Consider the following 25,643-nt stretch of genomic DNA (forward strand, 5'->3'; position numbering starts at 1 on the left):
GACAGAACATCCAAACACAAGGCTTCATCAAACACCTTGATTAAAAGAACCCACAGTTACAATGTCCTTAAAATTACATTTCATGTAGTGTGTAATGTTTCTATGTGAATGTAGGCAGTCTGCCAATTTGTAAAGTGAATGAATAACAAAGTTATTGACTTGGGAAAAAAGTAGTTGACTCTGCCTCACACGAACGAGTTGTCTGTCGTTCGAATTTCAGTTCCGGGTCAGATTTGCTTCAATCGGTGTAATTCCGGCCTACGTTCCATTTACGACGCTGTACACTGTAGACCAATCACAGCAGACTAGACCATCTGACCAATCAGAACAGAGAAGGCTGACCGAAAGGAAGGGATTAGGCATATGAATCGCTGAATGAATCATTTGAGGGTCAGTCAAGAAGTTAGGTAATAATAAGGACAATGAAAGTTTTTTTACACCTTGGATGTACGCAAACTTGTTGTTAAACACTCCATAAACCAAAGTAGGACCTTAAAAATCACAAAGTATTTACTCTTTAAAAGTCCTCATGAAATCCAAAATTCTTATTCCTGATGCAAAGTTACAGTTTGATTTCAGTTTTGTTGTATTTATTGTATAAATATTTGATTTAGCTTTTATTTGTATATTTTTTATGTTTTTTTTATGGTTAGTTTTCAGCAATTTTATTATGTGCTTGTGTTATTTAACTTTTTATATTGCTATATAACTTACATGAACTTTAATATATTCATAATATTTAATTCAAAAATAATATAATTATAAGTGCATATTTTTTATTAATTTTAAGTCAATAATTTTAGTGCTTCAACGTAAATTAATTTCAGTATATCACTACGGCAACATTTCATTTTTTGTTTCGTTTAGTAATTGTATATTTTTATATTATGCTTAATAATAATCTTTTATTTGATTTCCACAAATATAAATATTAACTTTTATATAGTTTTATCATCTGATATTTAGTTTTACTCAGAAATACGATTAAAATCGAATTAGAATTTAATTAGAAATTAAAATTAAATGAATTATAATCAACCTGGTTCTCTCACTTCACGGAGTTGGCTTAAATAAGATCTTACTGTATTTGAACACTTAAATGATAACTCTTTTTTATTTTATTTATGTTTTTATGCATACATACCTGTATGAGATGTGCTGCAACATTTCTGACTTTCTTCCAGGGGACGCCGTAGCGCCTGAAAGTTAATGTTACGTTAAATGCCTCCAACCCTGAAAACATATTATTTTTATTCATTCAACTACAATAATTTGTATTACAATTTATCTAGGATGAATATCACACTATATGTATAAATTGACTACTGTTATATAAGGTAAATTGATTACATATTATAAATGGTAACTTAGTGGAACTGCTTTCATGCTGAACTGAATTTCATAATGAATACAGTTATTTCTCTACTAAACATGCAGAGCTGTGCTCTACCGGCCTCCTGCAGAGAACCACCTGTCGAGTTACCCTCAGGTAATGAGTCTGAGACCCCTGCTATACCAGAAACTCATGTAATGTCCCCTGGTGATCTAAAGCTGTAGGTGAATCCCTCCGAAAGAAGCTGTTGGATTGGCCCTCTGTACCTGCAGGCCTGAGGTGACTCAGGGTTCAATTTGATTAGCTTTTCCCCAGCAGGCTGCTGTCCTCTGTGGGTTCAGGAGCATTACGGCCCCTAAGTGTTTGTGTGTGGAGTAAAACTAAACCTGAGTTGCACAGCAAGGCAGGCACATACTGACACTCAGAGAGAAGATCCATTCTAATATCCACATCTTATTACACGCCTCACTTGAATACTTGATTGTGATTGGTTGACTATAGACCCAAGCACACACATAATAATAATAAAATAATTTTTACTGGTGTCAATATTTCACTTCAATTTATTTGGTAAATAGGCAAATAAGAAGTATGATAGTGTACAGTCGTAACCATAAAGTCATTGCCATGAGTCATTATCGCGAAAGAAACCCATTTGGATGATGCAAGATCGGTTCCTGATTGTCATGTCTGGGTTTGTCCTGTGATAATGACCGCTTGATTCTCCTTTATATTCTACATACTTTCGCCTGAACGTCATTATGCTTTTAGAAGACCAAACTTTGGACGTCTGAAAGAGAAAAATTGCTTTAACTTTGACAAGCTTGTACAGAGGGAGATCAGAAGATGAGGTTTAAATTTAGATTAAATTTCAAATTTAGTGCCGAATTTCCAATTTCAGTTTACATACAGTATATGCAAAATTATAATTGCAATTTCAAACTTTTTAAATAGATTGTTTGTTTTCAGTAGTAATAATATGAAAGCTAGGGCAGGCAATTCTTTTTCATAAACATTTATTGCTATACTGGTTGAAACACATCCTGATTGTTATCCATAATTGAAGTGTATATGATCTTCTGTGGAAGAATAATGGTCTTGGAATATATATCTTTTTAATTAATCATTGTATAGGCCTATGCTCACGCCTACAGTAAACAACAAGCTTACAAAACTGCTAAGCTCTAACAATAACTACGTTTTATGTTTGTGTATTGGGGTCAAGCCATGAATTGGTGAAGACACCTATTGCTTCCGTTAGTGTTCCTATTATTATTCTGCTTCTTCTGCCATGGAAGTTTATGGCAGCCCATAGAACAGTACATGGGACAGTTGTGAAATTTCTCTAACCCAAACTCCATAGTGCCACCAACAGTCCAAACTTCCACATATGTTTTTGTCTATAACTTTTTAACCGTACATCCTAGAAACAAAATAATTTCCCATATGAACCCTTGGCTCTTGCCGATTCAAATGAACTATATGACTATATTAATTCTTTCATAATTTCCCGCCATTTCAAATTTTTGGAAAAACCTACTTTTCTGAACTCCTCCTAGACGGTTTGCCTTGATTTGCACGATATTTGGATACACATCAAGACACACTGCAGACAAAACTTTATTATAATTTTTTCGGTAGGCCAATCTGTATGTGACGATGAGCAAGCCAAAATGGACTTGAATTACAAGAAGGAATGGAATGGAGATGGCAGAACCCAGGTGCAGACAATGGATAACAGAACTCAAAATGTATTCAACTAAAAAACAACACAAGAACAATAAGGCTCTTTGGGACTTGGTAAACCAGGAACAATGACACAGGGGTCGATACAACCAGCACAGGACAGCAAACACAGGGGCATTAAATAGGAACACCAATGAAGACTGGCTGGAAGCTAGACGAGGAAATGAGGGGGCGGGGTCAAAACTACAGGGGAGCAAATGGCCATCATAACAAACAATGACCCATGTGCTTCCACACAAAACAAGTGGGACTGTCATGATCCTGCCACAAGACCAGCAAAGGATAACAAGGGAGGCAGATTTTAATCCGATTTTGAGATTTTGAATCACTCAAAGAAATCAGTATAATACTCCATAAAAAATATGATTTTTCAGTTTTGATTTCAAGCCGTCCTCTAGAAATTAGTTTTGCGTTTCAACTCATGAGTTGAAAAGCAGCCAATTGTTAAATTCTGATTTTTGCCAAACCCTGGTAGAAGGTATAGAAAGTACCTGTGAATTAGCTTCTAACAGTCATGTGGAGGTGTGCGGCATGCATGGGCATGTTGTGGAATGACTCCAGTCTGCTTTTTCCTGGCTGTATGTTGCGTTTCAGTATCATGCATGGAGACTTTTAGACAAACCCTGTTCATAGGACTCCAAGGGTCTGCTGCATTTTTTGTCAAGATAGAAAGCATTATTTGGCTTGTTGGCTTTGATGTTCAAGCAGGTATGTGACTCCAGTATGGTTGTGTTGATGATGTGATGCTGTTTCAGATTCTAAGGAATCGGCTTTCATTTGTTGGTTAGTGGGACACATTAGAAACTAAATGGTATTACAACAAAATCAAGGGTAAAACACAGTAGAGTCAGGATCATTTCTTGGAACATCTTCGGAATATAACTTGAGGATGTTCTGGTGAAACAAGTATTAGTTCAAAGATAGGTAAGATCGTGAATAATATCATGATAAAACTTTCTGCAAATGCATAAAGTACGTGATGGTCATTAGTGGTCAAACACAAAAAAAGCATGTTAAACATTTAACTAAAGAATGTATTTAGATTTGCTCCCAAGCTGTTATCAGTGATGTTAGAATAGTTTAGTCACTTTTCGCCATTACAGAAACATTGTGCCGTACAGAAGTGTGTGTGCATAGTCAGACAACATTTGTAGATTTGCCTAAAAGTAAACATAGTGGCATCAGGTATTTGGCAAAACATTATTATACCATCTGTATTACCATTTGCACAACAGTCGTGTGTGTTTTATTGTAATGTAAATACGGTCTTTTAAGTCGAGTTAGAAATGCAGCAAACACATTCCATGTGAACGGCCTTTGGGAATATAAATGATCATGAGCCAAGAAATCTTCACTATAATTCAAAACATTCTCAGAATGCCATGGGAAATCTCTTTTGAAAGAGCACATTCATTATCAAGGTTTCCTTTTTGTTCTTTAATTTCAATTCATTTTTAAATAATTATGGTAAATTATTATAATGCGGCGTTCCTGTAGTTCCAGTGGATTAGAATAGCATAGGCTGTGGGTTTGAAATATACGTAAATCTAAATGCAAATGATTTAAGTGCTTCACTCTATACATAAGAAATGGCATTTTTATTTTAAAGGTGGTGCATTATATTCTGTTCTGTTCACTAAGTGACCACTAGAGGCAGCCTTGACAAAGGTCATTAAGGCAAATTAAAGAAACAATTCACTCAAAAAAATTAATTTACCCTTCAGCCGTCTGAGATTCATAAATTGAGATTTGTTGAGGCTGTGTGCGGCCATTTTTTGTGAGAAATGCGTGAGTGATTAGTGAGATAATTTTACATCCAAACATGACTAAATTAGCTCAAAAAATGTATTGTTGTTGCTCACAAATGTATCATGTTGTGTCATGAGACATGTATTAACCCTGGCCTAGAGTTGTATGTACTACTTTTAGACGGATAAATTCACTTTTTGGAGCTTAAAAAACTGGGTCTCTATCCATTGTCATTACCAACTATGAGCAGGCTATGATTTAATGTAACTCCAATTGTGATCCGTTAAAATAAGACAGCCATATGCACCTGGGATAGGCACATTTCTTTTGGTGTACTCCTTTAATTTCCAGGTATAAATGCATAATTCCCATCTACTTAAATGGGGGACTAAATTTGTTTTTTAAGAAGGTCAATGGGTCAGTGTCAATAACTTAGATTCTTAAGTTGTTTGTGTAGCTCCAGTTGTGGAGAGTGGCATTCACATTGTTGTGGTTTGTGTATAGCTTGAAATGCTGCCAAGCTGGCAAGAAAAACCTAGCAAAAGCACAGTCTAATTTATGTATATACAATCGAACGTTTGTTTGCATAAAGATCTAGATGTAAAATGTGTGTAATATCTTTGCTAAAACTTGACATTAGTACATGTGTGTACTTTTAGCAGCTGTAGTTTAGGAACAGTTTGTTCTTGAGCTAAATTCAAAATGAAATCCCCTGTGGGATATCCTCAACAGGACAAATATGTTTTACATTTCATATCTGAAAGGTTGTGTTATAGGTGGGTTATTCCATCTTCATTGTAATTTTCTTGAAATACAAAAAAATTGTCATGTCGTTCAAAGTGGCCCTGACATTTTAGAGGCCCATGTCATAAATTGGCCAAATTATGTTTTGCTTTAGATATATATACGTATCATGGGGTTTGTGTGAGATTTAGGGGAAGGGTTGGGCTTAAACTAATATCATCACAATAAAACATTATTGTGTATATGGGATTTCCTTACTAATGAAGTAAAACCATCAGCTGTGTGTGGGGGGATTAACTGTAAACCCTTAAAACTGTAATTCCCCCATCTACACGGCAAAGCAGAGAAAACACACATTTTCAAATATTTATCTTATATACACACAGGACTCTATGTGTGTCTGCAAATGTTTGTTATTGTGTATTGAACAGTGTGATTTCAAGTAGCCAAGTCATTGACCCCAGTTACTATTTAACTCCTGAGCACTCCGTGTGAGACATCTTTCGCTCTCTCTCTCTCTCTCTCTCTCTCTCTCTCTCTCTCTCTCGTTCTCTCGCTCTCTGTTCCTTCCTTAATCTCTTTGTATTACACGCCTCCCCAGATTTTCGCCCTCCCCTTTTAGCTCTCTCTCTCTCACACGCTCTCTCTCTCACTGGCGTTGACTCAGGTCTGCAGAGGTTTATTCAGGTTGTGTTGTTGTTCAGCGTACGGCACTCTCCGCTGGCGTGTGCGTGAGTGTTTGCTCGCACTGGCTGGTATGAACAGACGAGAGGGAGACTGTTCCAGACCGCCGCTTGTCAGAGGGGAATGCCGAGAGCCCCTCGCACAGCTGTACCGTGAGGCACTTCTGCCCCGCGACACGGTTCTGCTCGGGCACTTCCTCCCTGGATCTCTCAGTCTGCACGCTGTTCTTCTCAAGTGAGTCTCTTTCCAGGATGTCAACATGTGAACTGGAGGGTTAATTCTGTATGTATGCAGAGGTTTCAAGCAGTCCTATGTTAAATTCTTCAGAGACAGATGCAGAAATGACTCAAAGTTACAGGTTGGAAGGTCTGTTCGGTCGGTGACTGACGTTGGTGCTCTTGTGCAGGTGATCGGGGTGGATATATGTGGGATGTGGCGTGTCAGACGTGCTGTCTTTGAGAAGACACATGTGTGTTTTGTGTCTGGTTAGTTTGGGGATACAGTTGTACACAGAAGTGAGCTAAATTGGACAGAATGCAGTGTCTTCGGATGAGAAAATTAGACATAATTATTATATTCATTATTTTTCTACAGATGTGCAATGCTTTAAAATTGAGGTTTGGGTACGTTTGTTAAAATCACAATAAGCTTTATATATAACTATAGGACTAAAGTTAGAATTATAGAAATCTACATTATGGTGTTCTTTAAATAAATGTGTTCTTGCTGGCATTATGCGTCTACACACTGACACAGTGTCAAGAGGGCAAGAGCAGAAGTTTGTTTTTAATCCTCAACCTGTCAGAATGAGAGATTACAAGTGATAAAACTATGAATGTCAGGCAAACCTCCCATTGATATCTGTCGTGTCAAAGTTTGACTCATTAATGTTTGCTTTTGATGACTAGCTCTTAGATTATTGCTTTCCTTCTGAAACCTTGTATGTCCAAATTCACAGAAATAAAAAACACAGAACTTTTTAAATGATCACATACTGTCATCAAAGTTGACAAGCACTTTTGGATCATTTTTATTGGTGAGACATTTACAATATTCAGTAAAAAAACATGAAGGGTGACTGATAATAATGATTTATGACCAAAATATGGAGATACAAGGTTTCAGAAGGACAGCAGCGATATGCTCTGGTTACAATTGAACCTCTCACAATGGATACTGTGAACATATTGGTAGACATTTTTAGCATTAGTTTGGTGTCCGTTTTGTTTGTAATTTTCGTGCTCAACAGTAAATAAAAAAATGAAGGTGAATGAGTTTTCCAGTTTATGATGTGCAGTCAACTCAACGTAAACCATTCGTACATTGAGTTTTCTTAAAACGTCAACACTGTGGTAACTCTCTGACCAGCCTTCGCATGTAACATCAGCTCAACCAATGGCATTAGTTTGGGGCGGGACTTTTTTGTTTGCTAACCAATGGATGGCGGCGATGTGTTTTGTGAAACCTCTTTGAATTTGTTTTTTCCATTTAGTCAATTCCAATTTGAGTTCCTTAGGCCTAGTGATAGGATCCTTTTTCTATATATGTCTGGACATATTGTTCAGTTAGCAACCTATAAACACGTCGAGTTTAACTTTCTTTTCAAACTGTTGCTCCACAGGACAGCTGAACATCTGAAAGAAAAAAGCAATTGACGCATTGTCCACGCAGTCCCTTCAATGCATACTGCACCTCTGCATGAGTAGGTGTTTGCTTGCCTTGTTTGCTTGTTTCTTTAAAATGTGTGTGTGTGAGAGACAGCCGGTGCAGGCGAACTGTAGCCTTTCTAAACAAAAATTCATCGTTTTCATTTCTGACGTTCATTGATGTTTAAAATACCGTGTATAAATATGTTTCGAATGCACGAGTGTGGTTGTGTAATCTTGCAAACACAACAGCACAGCTGATAAATTAGCAAGAAAGCGTTAAGGAAGGAAGTAGAGGAGGTCAGAACAGACGCTGCCCTTTAAAGATTGAAAATTCCTCCACCAACAGTTGGTAAAAAGTACAAGAGCAAAAAAGGCTGCTCGTGTGACTCATCTTGAGACTGTTTGTGAGCTGATGTCTGGCCCTTCATAAGTCTGCCCGAGGAGCCACAGGACGGAAAAAACGAGGAAAGGAAGCTAGAAAGAAAACACAGAATAACAAAAAACGATTATGCTGCAGGTGGTTTAGCATCAGGAAGTCCCACCTGTGTGTGTGTGTGTGTGAGTGACTGAAATTGAGTTAGCAAAGGTAAATACAACGTGCAGGGAATTTGTGTTTATTGATTGTTTGTTTGTGTAGTGTATGAATGGAGTATTTGAGGAGTATATGAGTGTATGTGGAGTGCTTTGGAATTGTATTTTTTATAACACATTGTTTGTAGAGTATTTAAAGGTAAAACAAATGCAGTCTAAGGCTAAATGATATGAATTTGTACATTTTAATACAATTATATTAAGTGGTAGGGCTTCAGTATGGATTTTTAGCACGGTTAACATCTTAGTATTTACTATAGTAAATTGTAGTATATTACAGCTGTAGAATATTATGGATCAGGAAAATCTTCTTTTTTATTTTGGGAAGTGCTTGTGGTTTTAGCCCCGTTCTTCCTTGTGTGTAAACTCTTGATAGTGTATACTGTATATAGAGTATCTGTCGAATACATGTGGAGTATTCAAAACATTTGTGGTTAAAGTATTCGTGGAGTGTTTTGTAAAAGATGTGAGGAGAACTTTTAAAACGAAAAGTGGAGGTAAATTACAGAAGGTTGTAGAGTACATTTACCTATTACATAGACTCACAGTACAGCAATTCTGCTCTGCCTTCTGTCAATACTGGAAATTGGCCCGTAACCTTTTCAGGACATGCAAAGAGATCAATAAATCAATATTCTCTCTATGCATTACCCTCCGATATAGCAGATAGTGACCTTCTCCAGTGATGCTAAGCCAACACGTGCTCGGGAATAAACAGACTCGTGCTCCCAATTACCCCGCGTTACTGTCAGAACAAAACTGTACAAAATATTCCCAGATATTTCATCATGTAAAGCACGACTGTGAGACATATCTCCTGTTTTCATCTGTGACTCATCTCTGACAGCAGCAGTCTGGCTAAATGTTGTGGAGCATCGATACGAGTAAATAATTAAGGCAAACACAGATAAAAAAAACTTGATTTTCAGGTTGTTGCATTTGTAGTATTTTAAAGTAAAATAATATTAAGGGTTTATGTGGGAGATACACAAGGTAATGTATTCGATAGAAAGGTTGAGAATAGGGAGACAGTAATGGGATGATATTATAGCTAGGCACACTTGGAATTCATGACCACAGATTTCTAAAGAATTGGAGCGTAAAGTTCAACACCCCCTCCACCCGGCCATTGTGTGTTTGTTTATCAAAGATGAAGACAAAGGGGAGTTCCACCTGTTCCACCAATGTCGCTAGATTCAATGGCCAGTTAGAAGGGCCAGTTAGTTGTGACATCGACTCTATGCCATAACTACACCATTTTGGGTCGTTCTGCAATAGCCAGGCAATTGAGATAAATGCGTCTGTCAATGGATATCTCTCTTCAGATATTACAGATTTTCTTGGGTCGGGTAAATAGAACAACGTTTTTACAAAAGTACCACCGATTGGTTTCGCCTATGGGGGGATCAAGCTGCAGTTTGAGGGCTTATTTAGATCTTGAGTTTACCTTAGAGAAGCTTTTTGATGTAATGATGCTTCCAGTTTGCCATAAGAGTTTTTACGCGGTTTAAAACAACGTTTTACAGAATTTCATAGATTGGATCAAAGTCAGCACAGGAAATGTTAAGCAAGTCTGTGGATCATGTCTGGACCGGTGGAGAGTGTTCACAGTGAAGATGACTGTGACGGTAATTTTACAGAAAATGTCAAGAGGTGTATGTGTGTGTGTGTGTGTGTGTGTGTGTTGGTTAAATGACTAATTGGAGCCGTGTAGAGAGCTGAATGTCCTTGCTATGACCGTATCTCTGCAGCTGAACAAAACCAGTCAGAGTTTTGCCTAAATCGAGTCTTTTCATCTCTCTGTATCTTAATTTCCTCATTATGCTCTTGACAATCCAAAATGCTACAAATGTATTTAAACTAGAATACATTTGTGAACCACAACTCCTTTGGGTCACTCTATCTGTCATTTATCCATCCATTCATTCTGTCCCTCCATTTATCTCTCTCTATCACTTGCATCCACTCAGTTCATGTGTGTGTGTTTGTACATTCATCTCAATGGCTTTATGCATGCTCACACAACCCAGGAATTCACACACACACACACAGGTTGCCAGGAACTGGGGATTACCGCGTGTGCTAGGAATGAAAATTTTCCCTTTGAAAGGATTTCGCTGCGTTTTAGACAGGTGTGAGTGAGCCACGCAAACATAGTGGTCACATGACCTCAAAGAGCTTTAAGGTTATTGTGGCTGCCAAATCTCACTGCGACTGTTGACCAGCCAATCGATGTCTGTTCAGAATAACTGCAGTGCTCCTTTGATGAAAATCTTTCTGTATTTGTAAGTCATGACTGAGACTTTATATCATCCGCTTGTTTGGACTTCAATTTTGTTCATTTTAAGAACATTTCTAATGTCATCAATACATTATATTTCTCAGGGTAAAATGGAATCTTGACTGGAAAATAAAGAAAAGGTACAATAATTGAATTAATGAATGAATTGAAGGGATAGTTCACCCCAAGTTAAAATGATCTCAGTGTTTGTTCACTCTCGTGTTATTCAAAACCTGTATATGACTCTATAGTGGAACTCAAAAGAATAAGCGTGCATGCATTTATCAACATTCTACAGCAGCCTTGAAGCAGTCAAACATATTATAATGCACAGCCTCTTAAACATGAATGACAGGTGTATGTTGGAAACCCTCAGGGTGCTTTAAACCCCATACAAGTTTAAGAGGGTGGAGTTCACGGATAGTGCAACCAACAAATGCCACGATGCAAACGCTGAGTAACATTTCATGCTCTCTTTCATTTGATTCAACAGAGCAGCTTCTTGGGAACTACCAGCTTCTCGGTGTCCGATCTCATCCAGTCCAAAGACCAACAGCTTTCTCTCAACTTAAGGTGAGTCGAAGAGCATTTAGGGTTCGCTGTGTTTGGGCGGTGCTGGTTTTTACGGACTGAACTTCATTTGGCATTGATTTGTTTTCATATTCTGAACTCTCTGAGGGGAAAGTAAAGAATCAAAAATAAACAGCTGATCAAACAAGGCTGTGATTCCTGCGGAAAGCCGCCGTCTGTTTGCGTATTTGTCGCATTACGTCGTCATACAGAGAGAGCTGACTGGCCAATGGGTGCTTGGGTTGTGTCTGCATTTCACATCGACGGAGGTTTGAGGCGATTTGCGCAAGACTGTTTAACTTGATTTGTCGCATTGCTCTGTGAATATTTGACTGAATATAGCCGATACACAAGCTAGATCAGTTTACGTACATTAAACCGCTTAGTTTTTTGCCTTATGGTGTGAAATACTTTAATTATGGTTGTTGTTTACCTACAGTATAATTGATAAACAGGCTTTGATCTGGTGTTGATATTTTCTTATTTACACATAAATGTGTGTAAAAAAATTATATTTAAATACATCAATATGCAGCATTTTCTTTCATTTATCTGCATGGTGAGGGAACTTTCAACAAACATCATGGCTTTACTTAAAGCAATATTTATCATTTGAATGGGAAATGACCGAAAAGCCTGTTTTTGTGGAAATATTGCTCACACTAGCCAAGACGACTTCAGGTTTACCACGCTGTGTTTCAGAATGCATTGTAACAACACATTGTTCCCTTGCAGGTCACCTTTTCATAGCCGTCCTATCTGTTTCCTCTCTGTGTATCATGACAGTTATTTATAGATCTTTATCCGAGCAGATGGGAGGTTTGCAGTGGAGATCTTTGCATTCTAAATGCAATCACTTTACAATGTATGTATTGATTGGAAGGAGTATATTGGTTGATTCTCTGCTAGACGTGCCGTACCCATGGCGAAGCAAATCCTGCATTCTCAGAATGTTAACCTATTGTTCTTTGAGGACAATGATGATTTGCTTGAAGCTTTGTCTAATGTTGGGTCAGGGGGTAAAACATTATGATGTACCTATTATTGTTGGATAAATGAATACTATTGTGACCATTAATACTTCTTAAAGGGATAGATCATCCAAAACATTTTTAATTGGGTCATATGGCGCGAATATGTGTTTTTATGTGTCTTTGGTGTGTTATAAGTTGCCCATGCATGTATTAGACACGTAAAATTGCAAAAATTAAAGTGTTGGAACAAAAGATGCATTCTATCTATAAATGAATGCTCACCCTTCGTGTAACCACCCCCCCACATATCTACGTCAGTTTGTGGTTTGGTTTGACTTCTTTTGTGTACTGTAGAAGGAAGTCATAAATGTTTGAAATGACAAGAGCGTGAGTAAATGATGGATGAACTATCCCTTCAAACACTTACTTCACAAGTTTGTCCAATATAAAATGCATTCTCTGCATCTGAAAATTAACCATGGTTCATTGGTAATCTTTATTTTCTGTTAAAAGCTTTTATTTGTAGTAAAACCACATGATAAACTGCATGGGTATATGAATAGTAATCAGTCACCCAAATATGGTATAGTTAGATTTCAGTGTAATTGCTTGGATAAATTTTGGACCCTTTATAGCAGTGGTCACCAACCCTGCTCCTGGAGATCGAACGTCCTGAAGATTTCGCCTCTAACCTCAATCAAACACACCTGAACTATCTAAACAAGGTGTTCAGGTTCGCTTAATAATTACAGACAGGTGTGCTGAAGCAGGGTTGGCACTGCAGTCTGCAGGACGCTCGATCTCTAGGAGCAGGGTTGGTGACCAGTGCTTTATAGGGTAAATGGACAGGAGTGCAGTTACAAGCAGTGGTGTAGTGGTGCCTAAAGAAGTGGGTATATTCTTAATTTATGCCCCCATTTTTAAAGCGGCCCAGCAAAGGATGAATGCCCTGTTGTTATAATGTAGCTGAGTTTCCATCACCCTTTTTTTTTGTTTTGTATCAGAAGAGGTGCAGATTCTGCAATCAAACCTGACCCACAGACTTTATGAAGAGACAACCAGGGCAGTACACAGGAGAAATACAGAGGTCCAAATACAACTTACATGTTGGACTTCCTTGAGCTTCATAGACATGTGCATTTTAGGACTTTTTAAGATCTTGGTATTGGTATGCAATCTATGTTTCATAAAATAGCAGTTGGGTTTGAAATGACATAAAGGTAAATGAGTGAAAACAGAATTTATTTTGAGAAACTTTTGATTACAGCAATAGACAGCAAATGGCAAAAGTTGCAGATACTTGGGTTTTTAATATAAAATTGGTCCAATTTGAATAATATAGAAACAGGATTAAGAAACAAGAATTCATTTAAAAGTGATGCATTTTAAATATTTGCAGTATCTATTTTAAAACGCTATTCATTTTTGTAACTATTGCATTTTTTATACAACAAAATATTTTTACAAAATAGATCAATACAACGAAATAGATCGACGAGCGCTATTAGAATGCTGAGATAGATCAGATCTGAGATCAGTAACTGGCGGCATTTTCTGCTATATTGGCAGCACTGCATTCAGTTTGCCCTGTTATTCACGACTTTACACATGGAAACATTAGTGAGGCTACACACCATATACCTGCGTATACCCTCGACTACACCACTGGTTACAAGACATGTTTCTTAAAAATAAAATGATTTTAAAAATTAAACTTTCAACATCAAAATGCAATAGCAAGTCTGTACGGGTAATAGAAATTCTCTTCCAATCTACTAAGTGATTTGCTAGAATGCTAATACTTAATGTCGCTATCGACATGCCCACTGATGGACGACCAGGAAGGCAATTATCAGATATTATCCCATAATGCTTTGCTCGTCATGGAGATGAATAGCTTCCGTCGACCTCTGCCTTAATGACACATAAGTAACAATTACTTCAGTCGTGAATGGCTCTTTTCACAAAGGGAACTGTAGTACTAGCTGTGTCTTTACAAGTTTAACCCAAAAATTCTGATATCTGAATGCAAGGATGTAATAATATTATCAATATCGAGTTATCGCAATAGCAAAATTGCCTTAGCATTATCGTGATCACATGACTGTATGAAATGATAGGTCTTCAGGGCCTACTAGAGAATGTTATAAAAAATAATCGATGTTACCTTTGTCAAGGTCTATCTGGTGCAGTTATTCTTTTTTATAAAATATATTTATTAATACTATAACTCATACTTCTTAGCAACAGTTATGATTAGAGGATAAAGAAAACAGGATGGTTATGGCATGTTACCAAGTCATCATTTGTCATTTTAAATATTGCAATAAATATTGTACTGTGGACTTTATAGCGAGATATTTGATATTGCTACATCCCTAGCACATACTGTATCACCGGAACACATTTAATGTTACTTCCATAACAATGTTTCTCTCTCCACCACCCTCCATAACCCCTCTCAATAAAACGCAAGTCAAAAAATGGCCAGACTTTTTTTATCATGGCCAGTATAATTTTATTGGTTTCCCGACGATGGCCAGATTGGACCGTAACTTGAAGTTTAACCTCTTACAGACACCCATCATGTATCAATATTTTGTTTGCTCTATATAATGTTGGCCTGTTGGGTGTTGATGCATTTGCCTTAAGAGGACCGCAGAAACAGAGTAAAGCTTGTTTAATTGTGTGTAAAAGAGAGGGTACAAATGCTCTTGAAAAACGACAGAATGACTTTACTAATATTATAAAAAAATAAATAATAAATTCATGACCCTTTTAAAATTGGTTTCTTTCTGTTTTAATAACCACTCAAACTGTAGTCTAAAATATCACAAAATGATTTTTTCCAAAAGAATTAAGGTACAGTAGTGTTTTCTTTATTGCTTACCAATTGCATCTCATTTAAATGAAAATTCTCTCTTAATTCACTCACCGTTACAATTCCTGATGTGCTTTTGTTTGTGAATCACAAAAAAAGAGGCTAAAAGCACAAACAGCATAAACATCATCATTAAAATAATCCAGATGACTCGGGTGAGTTCATAAATGTTCTCAATTATTTCAACCATAAAACTCTTAATATTTTTGGATCATTTAGTGAGATTAACACCAAAACAATCATATCCAAGTGCTAAACAAAAATACATCAGTATGTCTAAACTCAAACTTTTATAAAAATTACCACCTAATGACCGTCATAGAAAATCACAGTTTTAAGTCTGTCTTGTTTACTTTTCTGTTAGACTCACACTTTACTTCAGAGGCTCTTGTTAAAATGGTGCATCAAAACTATGGCAACGAGCGCTTCATTGATTTAACCTCGAGTAGATGCAGGCACGTGTTGAATACGTGCTTTACAGCATTAACATCTGCTTTAAACAGCGGTTTAAGTACAAAAATAAATACATAAGAAGCTTAATTTACGCACAACTCATTAGAAGAGAGAGAGAGAGAGAGAGAGTGAGAGACTCACAAGCATCTGCCTGCTCCCGCTCTGTGTTTGAGCTGCCTGTAATGCACCAGTTACGTCATCGACCAATAATAAATAAATAAACAATAATTCATACAACTAACACTTATGTTAAAATTGCACATAGGCTATGAGATTTATTCCATATTTATCGATCATGTATAACATTCAACATTTAAAACAAAAATGAATAGGCTATATAGAGTTTTTAATTTTCTGTCGTTGAATAACTGTCACTAGGGGTCTCTTCAAGTACCACTAGTGGTACACGTACCACAGTTTGAGAACCACTGATATAGTCCATTTTGCAAGAGTACACAACACAACACAAACGCTAGAACAAAATACAACCAACAGAAAATAATAATAATAATAATAATAAAAAAGAAACACAAAGTGCTTCTTACATCGGGGCTGTATTACACGACACAAAGTTACAAGAACCAATGGCATTTGAAGTTATTTACATGTCGGCCTATATTCTTTTAGCACTTGGATGTGCTTGTTTTGATTTCGATATTGCTAAATATGCTCAAATGTAAAAGTGACAAAGTCATATTTACTGTAAAAGCCTATATGAAAGAAACATTGTGTCCAGCTGAGGAAATGTGTGCGAGTAAATTATGGGTGAATTTACAATTTTGTCTCGCTTGCATTTGGTGGCTTTATCCAAATAACATGCAAAGCATTTCACAGTTTCACTTTCACAGTTTCACGGAAATATTTTCAACCTTTTCAAGAAATATCACAGAAGAGTGGGATTTATCATTTAATAATATTGAGCTCCTCAGTGGTATGAGCATTTTTGCAAGACGCTGTACGTGTAAACTGTATGTATGTTTGTGCTCACTTTGGTGAGATTACACTTAATCATTTCATCAGAAGTGTCGGTGTTAAGCTTGGCTATCTACAGTATGCTGTACCAATCCTTAGCTTTTCATAAACTCTCAGCCTAATAGTCTTCATATAACAAAAGTGCAGCATGGCAAATGTAAACATACACACGCGCGCACACATACTGTATAACCCGCTTTATTCCTGTGAAATAGGCTACATATCTTAGTGGAAAATGGTTATGTGCACCTCTCTTTTAACAGTTCTCCGACTTTACAGTGGTTTCTAATGGCAGTGTTTCTCTTGTCTCTTGTCTGCATGTGTGTTCCTCTCTGGTTTTTAATTGTGGGCTGCTTCTTAACACTTGTTTCACATTTTAAGCATGCATGCAGTCACTGAGGAAGTCATTTACATGTTTGATGCACGCAGGATGGGTTTCATACAGCCTACACACCGTCTAGGCTGATTTAGGCTCGTATAAGTGTCATGCTTTTGATGTGTTATACTTGCATATATTTTTACTACATGCTTTGCTCACCACAGAGTTTCACCTCAGTCATCTTGAGGACTTTGTCTGGTTCAGATGTGTTTCATATTTCTGTTCAGTTCGTGAAATAAAAAGTTACGTATTCCCCTAGAACCAGGCTGGTTCGTGACGTACTGTGTGCCAAATGCTGGAAGATTTTGCGATTTTGAAAATGCATGGACACAGCCTTCCGTGTAACTCTGAACCGATTATCTAAAGATTAGATTGCTGTGTAGATTTTGTTCCAGCTGCGGTCCTGAAAGAGTCTGGTAGCCTAGTGAGCTGCCTACGTCGGGACTATTTCAAGACATATTATGAAGACTGTTTCAAAAGACAAACCTTTTGATATCTCATCGATGTCTCATTGTGGTCAGATTAGATTAGACACATGAACAAGAATAATTCTCATTAAATTCTGCCAGGAAATAATAATCTGAGCCCCGTATCATACATCACAATTATTTTATACCTCTTTACTCCCACTTCATGTCAGCAGTTGTCTCATTTGTGTCTAATTTTACGTCGAAACTTCACAGTTAAACAACGTTATAAAAAGTAACCTCAATTGTCATCTGGGTAGAGAGCAAGGAGGCCCCGTGGTATTTGGGACACCTACACCTGACTTCAAAGTTGTTTATTGTATTACTGCAACACATTTCCATTCTTAAAACAATGCTAGAGGGTAAACAATCCGCAGACTGTTTACTGAGGTTAAAGAGCAAGCGGCCGTCCAATCCTCCTTTGACGTTTAGCTCACAGCTGGCGCGCCGGCAGACGAGCAGGTCAATTTTTCATGGCTCTGACATTTTTCTCATTGTTAGTCTGAAGGTATTAGACAGAGCTCCTCCACGGTGACTTAAAATGGCTGACAGAGTGGATTGTGCAGCTCAAGCGGAGGAAGTGGGCTTTGACACCAGAGGGACGAGGATAAGCCCGGCTTGTCAAATCCTGACATGTGGGGCGTTGCGAGAGGAAGCCTTATGTTTTAATGACCACCAAAAAGAACACGCATACATGAATTCATGTCTGTAGTGTTTTGAGGTGGAGTGTTGTTTGTCATGTTTGACAGGGATGAAAAGGATGGAGATTTGTGAAGAGCGAGTTGAAATATTTTATTGATTTCCTCAAAAATGTGAAAAGTTTGTTCTAGCACTTGTTCTGTAACAGTTTTTGCAGTTTTGGGTTGGCAACAGTATTAGTTTGGGGGGGGGGTTGATTTTAAATGTTCTCAATCCCAGGTCAGATTTTTTTAAGGGTGGGCCCCTACATTTTTTCGACTTCTTGTTTAATTTATTATCCAGTTCTTGCATTTTGATTCAGGAGTATCCGCATGAGAGGGAGATAATGAGAGTGAAGATTAGCGCTGGGATTGCATCAATTCTGATGAATATAATCCCAGGGACTTTCACGAGCTCGCAGGCAGAATGCTAACATCCCAGACTGTCAATATCAATGATTCACATCAGCATCTCAAATCCTTCCTGCTTGAGCACTGCCAGCCCACTGCACACATCACGATACACACACCAGCATTCACTTTTGCCTTTGAACTCTATAGTGAGCTATATAGTAAACTAAATAGTGAACACACATGGTTCACTATGGTTATACTGTAGCATTTACTCTTAATCCTTTCATACTCATAAATCTCAGGAAGTCCAGTAGCGAGTTTCTTTCACAAATATATGATGTTACCCATATCAAAACTATTGTTACTACCTCTGACATACAGCTCAAAATGTTCATTTCAAATAGCATTTTTAGATGTATTCCAGTCCAGTGTCTGTTGTATTTTGATAAAACTTAAACCTCAGGAGTGACTTAAAGTCATCCAACGGTATTGTGAAAGACCGACAGCAGGACAAGCCACATGAAAACTAGGATAAAAACTTTTCCTAAATACATTAACAAATCTTAAATATGCATAAAATCGAGGTGGTCAGTATTCATATATTGTTTCATATTGGGTTTCTGTAAAATGGCAGTGCCGTCTGTAACTTATACTGACTGACAAAATTGTTTATATGTAAAACTTTTGTACTTTCCATCCCACAAACAGGCTGACACAACTGTGTTTTGAATGCTTCATTATGCATGCAACGTGAAATATTTAAAGTGCGGTTCTTTCCAGACAGCCAAGGCTTTCAGAGCTTCTAAAACATGACTTTCTTTGACTGCATACCTTTTAGCTATTTCCGTCCAGTCCCACAAAACAAGTTATTTATAGACTGTTGTGCATTTCACTTACACTCTGCAGGAAATGGTCCTTTCGTGACATTTTGACTGGGCCGAGGTACTTTTGCATTCACAACCACAGGGTGAGACTTTCGGTGTTAAAGGGTGAAAACCTGTTTGCATTATCCAGAAGCAAACAGGTCAGCTATAAGGGCGACGGTGGTCGCAGACTGTGTAGAAGAGAGATGCGAACAAACAACATTGTATCAGGGGACGTTTAAGATATTTGCGATGCGAGAATGCACTGGAGGACAGAGAATTTCTTGAATGTTGTCTGTCAAGAAACATGTGTTTGGCAGCTGCTCCTGTGTTCTGTTAACACTCTGGGTGTTTTGTGAACTTGCCGAGGCTACAGAATGAGTGACTTGTGAAAAACACATTTTCAGTGTTGACAAACAGTGAGTAGGAACATGTTCTTTTCTCAAAGGTTGTGCACAAACTGTACAGTTTCAGCGATGTGCCGCTTGTTTGTTTATAAACAGATCTGGCTGATTTCTGGTGACTCCAGCGACTGTCGGCAAAGCAGTGAGGATGTGTTTATATATTTATCTTTATTATTTTTGTTTTTTACAAGAGATACATGGTCAAGGAAGCAGCTATAAATACTCAGATTAAGATACAAACAATTGAAATACATGAAAATACAGTTATGCAGCACCCCATAATCACACACAAATCTTTCAAAGGGAAACAATTACGTCTGCCTTACCACATATCATTTTCTTAAATTCATTGATAGATATTAATGTAGTTAACTGTAAATCTTTTTGCAAATGATTCCATGACCAGGGTGCATAATAAGAAAAAGCAGTTTTCCACAAGTTTTTTAACACTCTGGGTACAAGTAACCTGTTTGAAAAGCACAACTCATAACTCCCAGAGTTAAGACTAAAAAGGTTAAAAACGTAATTTGCTTTACAAATTAATATATACCAGTGCTTTTTTCTGCGGGTGGACAATGATGTAATAAAACATTTATAATAAAACTAAAGGATGCATGATACACAGAATTAAGGCCCCGTAAGGTGGAGGCTGCATGCATATACAATCTACCGCCATAGTCCATCAGAGGTAAAAAAAAGAGCTTCCACAAGTTTATAGCGATGCAACAAGAAGTTGACTTTTTATTTAGAAGTTATTGTGAAATAATTCTGTGTATTTGTAACACTTACATTATGTCTTTTTTCAATATTTGCAATACGTTTAGCTCAGTTTAACGCATTTTACCTTCATTTCCAAATGCAGAAAATGTAAAAACAACAATAACAGAAGATTCGGTCCAACTCTTCTCCAGCCATTTTGATTTTGACCAAATATTTCATGGAACTGTAACTGAATAACAGGAATAATCGGGTTTAAGAACATCCATATTAAGTTCATAATAGAGCTAAGTTAGTGTGCTGAATCATGATTGGTCAGTGGCTGGCTTCCTGTTTTCAGCACTGATAACTGTCTCTCTCGTTCAATTGTCATCGATTGGGACCGGTCTCTCAAATGCCTGCACAAATTGACTCGCAACCACAAGCAGGGCCTACATAATGAAGGTTTATGGAAATGAGAGACTGCACCAAACACACGGCCACAATTTATAAGCTTAAGAAAAAGCAGTGTGCACTTCATAAGAGAGCAAGATTGAGCTAGACATCAGAGTCATGGATTGGAAGGCAGATCCAAGGCGCAGACAGCAGGTACAACATTTTAAACTTTAACTTTAACAAAATAAAGACCCACGGTGAGGCAAAATGACAACAGAAAAACAAAACAAAGACTTCCCACGAGGGGGCAAAAACAAGAGAGATCAGGATTAACAAAACTTGAATTTAACTTGATAGAACTAGAAATACAGGAATCAGAACTCAAGGTCATTTGATTCAGTGTTGATTGTCCTTTAAATAATGTTGCAGTGCAAAAATTCATAATAGTCTTAAAATGTGCCCTATTTTCATAAAGCCAAATGTTTTGTGATGAAATATGAGGTGGACATTTTCTTGACAGGTTTCTTGAGATTCAACCCAACAATCAATCACGACACGTACACAGACTAACCGAATTCTCAGTTAGCCTTTTGAAAAGATTACCACCTTTCTTAAAACGAAACATTGAGTCTATAATACACTGTAATAACATTGACTCCATACACGATAACGCAACCTCGTATGTGGCGGTGATTTTAACAGCCCTTGGAAATCAACAGATAAATGACGATTTCAAAGAGCCGAGCGGCCTCCGCGAGCTGTTCACTTTAATAAAGAGAGACGAGATAAATCAAAACATCCTGTTGCCAGCGACTGCAAATGCAACATGACTTTTGAATGAATAAAATCCATTTTTTTATGCGGAACTGTAAAAATAGCGCAGTGTTCTCGGCTTGTTCAAGTTCATTAATGGGTTTGTCATTTAAAAAAAAGACTGGACATTGTCCAAAACAGCCATCTGCTCGGTCAGTCTCCACCAATTTCTGTTCAAAAACTCGTTGTGTCATGCCAGGTTTGAGATGGCAATGCCAACGCAATTACTGCTGAGTCACTGGAAACAAAGAGGGAAAAGACCCCATTATCTTTAACAAGGATCCAGAACTGATCAACGATCCTCTTTAAATTTATGCTTGCATTACTCTGCTGTGATTACCGACAAATCATAAAATTGCCAAACTATTTTTAGCCCGGTCCAGTTTTTATGTAGGTCAAGAATCAGAGATGAATTTCTCAACTGGTGGATTGAAATGTATGGAGCCTCTCACCGGGCAGAAAAATAAATACAGACTTATGCAGTTTATGATCTGCTTCAAATAGCTCTGGGTCATTTTAATTTCACTTTCACATAATTCCCAAAATTCAAAACCATTCAAAAGTCATTTACTGATGCTTTTTTACTTTTTATAATAATAGTACGTTCCTAAACACTATGAAATAACACAAACGTAACAAAACATTTTTTTATGTTATTTTCTATCTAAGTAGCCACCCGTATAACTAGAAGTTGCAAAAATGTACTTTCGGCATTTTATTGGCCAACTTCTTACCCTGAGATGCTTTTTAAACTTTGAGTTGCCATCTCTTCTGGCTTCTTATTTGATTATTTTTCTTAAATATTTTGTCCAAATGACTTTTTGAATACAATCTTATTTTGTATTAAAAACATCTTTTTTCACAGAATGACCAGACAAATTCCATATTCAGTAGTGTAGTGGTCCTTAACTTTTAAACAGATTTTCTTCCCACATACAGTAGTTTCTCATAGAGACGTTTTTTACTGTAGCCGGGTATCGCTTCCTGTCTGCAACACACATGCCACTGAGGAATATACTTGACTGATGAAACCAATGTCATTCCTCGACTGACTTTTCACTACCTGCTGCCTCCGGAAGATCACATACAGTCTGAACTACTCCAGCTCCTTTTGTGGCAACTTTCTTCAGATCTTTTCTACTGTATGTTAAGAGCATCAAGTCCTTCAAATGCCTTCTATCAAAATAAAAAAATATAAATACATATTTCTGAATGCGTTCCGAGGACATGTGTGTGTGTGTGTGTGTGTGTGTGTGTGTGTGAGAGAGAAATACTTATTCTGCTCAGCTTAATTGACTGTACGCTTGGTCACAGTGGAGAATTGTGTCAGAGCAGCTGTGAGTTTAAAGACATAATAAATCATCAAGACTCGTGTTAGCGTACGTGAGAAGATTTATGGAACTGACATCAACTCGTTCTGCTCTCTCTGGCGCCCTTCCGTACAACGCTGCAGGACTTCAGTGTATGATACATACAGTAACCCTGCCTGTGAAACCCAGTTATATTATTTTTTTAATAAATATTTTTCTAGATAAAATCATCCTGATCACATAATGTAAAGAACATTCTGTGAAAATATAATATTGATATCATTAATATTGACTGAGTAATGACATGTCATAGATTGAAATCCTAGTAAACTGAATGGTTGAACTAAAACTTTGATGCACTTTTCTCATCACTTGATCCAAAAATTCTAAATCAAATTCACTGTTTTTCATGAAATGGAATAAACACTGTATTTTAAATGATTAAATACTTTGATGAAAATGAACGTGCACTTTTACTGGCAAAAAAGTAACAAACATAAAGGGTGACTATTAATAATCATCTATGGCTAAATAAGTTATGAAGTTAGTGAAGGGGGCAGCAATATATTTCTGTGTTGGTGTGTGCATTTGTGCACATTTGGGCATATCAATGTGAATTGATATTCAGCTTTAAAAATAATTTTCAATGCATTTCTGAATGCATCACAACCCAGATTCTCCATGTAAGTCTCCTCCATTTGCTCTTCACGTTCATCTCCATAACTCTCAATAATTCTCCCAACCTCTTGATTCCCTTGCTCATCTCTCTCTCTCTCTCTCTCGCTCTCTCGCTCTCTCGCTCTCTCTCGGATTAATGAAGGTTAAAGGGGTCTCCTGGTGTGGTGTGGGCAACACTTTACAATATGGTGCCATTAACTAACATTCATAAATGCATCAGTAAACATTAGCTAACAATGAATCATTTAGTTTTAGGCATTTGTTAATCCTTGTCAATGTTAGTTCATGTCAATACAGTTATACATGTTAGTTCATGGTGCATTAACTAATGTTATTACACGGCTACACGGTTGGAATTCTTGATTCTGATTGGCCAGTCACGACATTTGCAGGTTCGTTATTTCCAGATAACAACCTCTCAAAACTAATACACACGTAACCCAGATGCACCAAATCATTTAGACAAGTTTTTGTCAAATGACATTTAATTATATATCATTTACAGTATACAATCATTATATTTACAAATGATTAAACCAAATTGCCTGTTCGTGACATTTGAACGTTAACTAAAGTAAATGGCTTTCCTTGCTGAAGGTCTGCATTCGGATAAAATTAGCTAATAATATATTTCAAGTTCACAGTTCATGTCGAGTTTTTTCTCATATGACAACGTTTGATTTACTAATGAATAAGTACATGCTGAAATTAACATGAATTAATATTAATAAATGCTGTAGAAGTATTGTTTATTGTAAATTCATGTTAGCTAATACAAATAGCACCTTTTTATAAAGTGTTACAAAAATACAACAACATAAAAATAGCCTTTCAATTTCAGTGCAATACATAAATGTATCAAATTTAACATGTTGGATAAAATAGCATTGTGATTTTACTGGGGTCCATTTTTAAAACATAACTAATGGAATAAAATTCTGTACAAATTATATAATTTTATTACACGGCTCGTTGGAATGCTTGATTCTGATTGGCAGGTCGCGACAGTTTGCAGGTTCGTTATTCCCAGATAACAACCTCTCAAAATCATTTTTATAAAAATATCTTTTAATAACATATATGACATTATAGCTACAAATGATTGTTTCTTACCTTAAAACCGAAAATAAACTGCTTCTTTTTGCGGAAGGTCTTTTTTCGGTAAAAATGAGCTAAAAAATATTTCAAATTCATGTAAAACTTTTTTCTCATGTGGCAAGTTGCCGTGTAATAAGCTAGATAATATACAAGCAGCCAGCAGTTATCGCGAAATAAGCCCCTTCAGTGTGAAACAAGACCCTCCGGGCTTATTTCTGCGATAACAACCAGCTACCTTCCTGTACATTATCCCTTACATATCACAAATTATTTTTTAATTGGTACATTTCTTTGAGTTCCTTGACAATGTTATCAATCCAAGATGCTTCTCAAAAGAAAAAAGGGTGGAAGTGGAACAAAGAAATTACCAATACAATGAAAAAATATAAAGAATAGGATCTACAGTAATGTCATGCAGTGTGACATACTAAACTAGACTGCATAATTATTAAACATGTATTAATTGAGTGGTTATATAGTTTATTTGTATTTAAAATACATTTGCCGCACCACAGGATCGTTAAAATGATTTACTGGAAACTTAATTAAAACCAGTGGGGGGGGGGACTGCTTCTTAAGCCTTGTACACCTTGTATGGTAAACGTCTAATGGTGGCTCGATTTCATCCAAAGTGGGCGGAAGATCAAAAAGTCTTTTGAGCTTGTGCCATATGGAAGTGCATACAGATTTTCTTCTGTGGCAGTGTGTTGATACTGACTTTGAGATGAAAATAAAAAAACTAGACAATAAATCCGATTGCATAGAACTTCCTGTTCTGATGTATTGTAATGCTCAAACGCATTACATTAAAGTAGTAACTTTAATGAAGAATCTTGGTCTTGGGAACCCTGGAAATGTAATGGAAATCAATGCATTTTAAG

At 36.9% G+C, this 25,643-nt stretch overlaps 1 protein-coding gene across 5 annotated transcripts in view; it reads left to right on the forward strand.

The window, feature by feature from the left end:
* The window catches only part of inpp4b (inositol polyphosphate-4-phosphatase type II B), a 98,938-nt gene that overhangs the window by 13,931 nt on the left and 59,364 nt on the right, over nucleotides 1-25,643 (forward strand). For 2 of the 5 annotated variants that reach the window (XM_079462264.1, XM_079462263.1), the window contains exon 3: nucleotides 11,271-11,350. In XM_079462264.1, coding sequence (XP_079318390.1) covers nucleotides 11,271-11,350 — 80 coding nt within the window. Of the gene's footprint in view, nucleotides 1-3,632; nucleotides 3,788-6,216; nucleotides 6,491-11,270; nucleotides 11,351-25,643 lie in introns of those variants that run through there. The other 3 variants (XM_079462265.1, XM_079462267.1, XM_079462266.1) reach the window with 3 other exon arrangements.

The sequence above is a fragment of the Barbatula barbatula genome (genome assembly GCF_947034865.1).
Source record: "Barbatula barbatula genome assembly, chromosome: 8".
Lineage (NCBI taxonomy): Eukaryota > Metazoa > Chordata > Actinopteri > Cypriniformes > Nemacheilidae > Barbatula > Barbatula barbatula.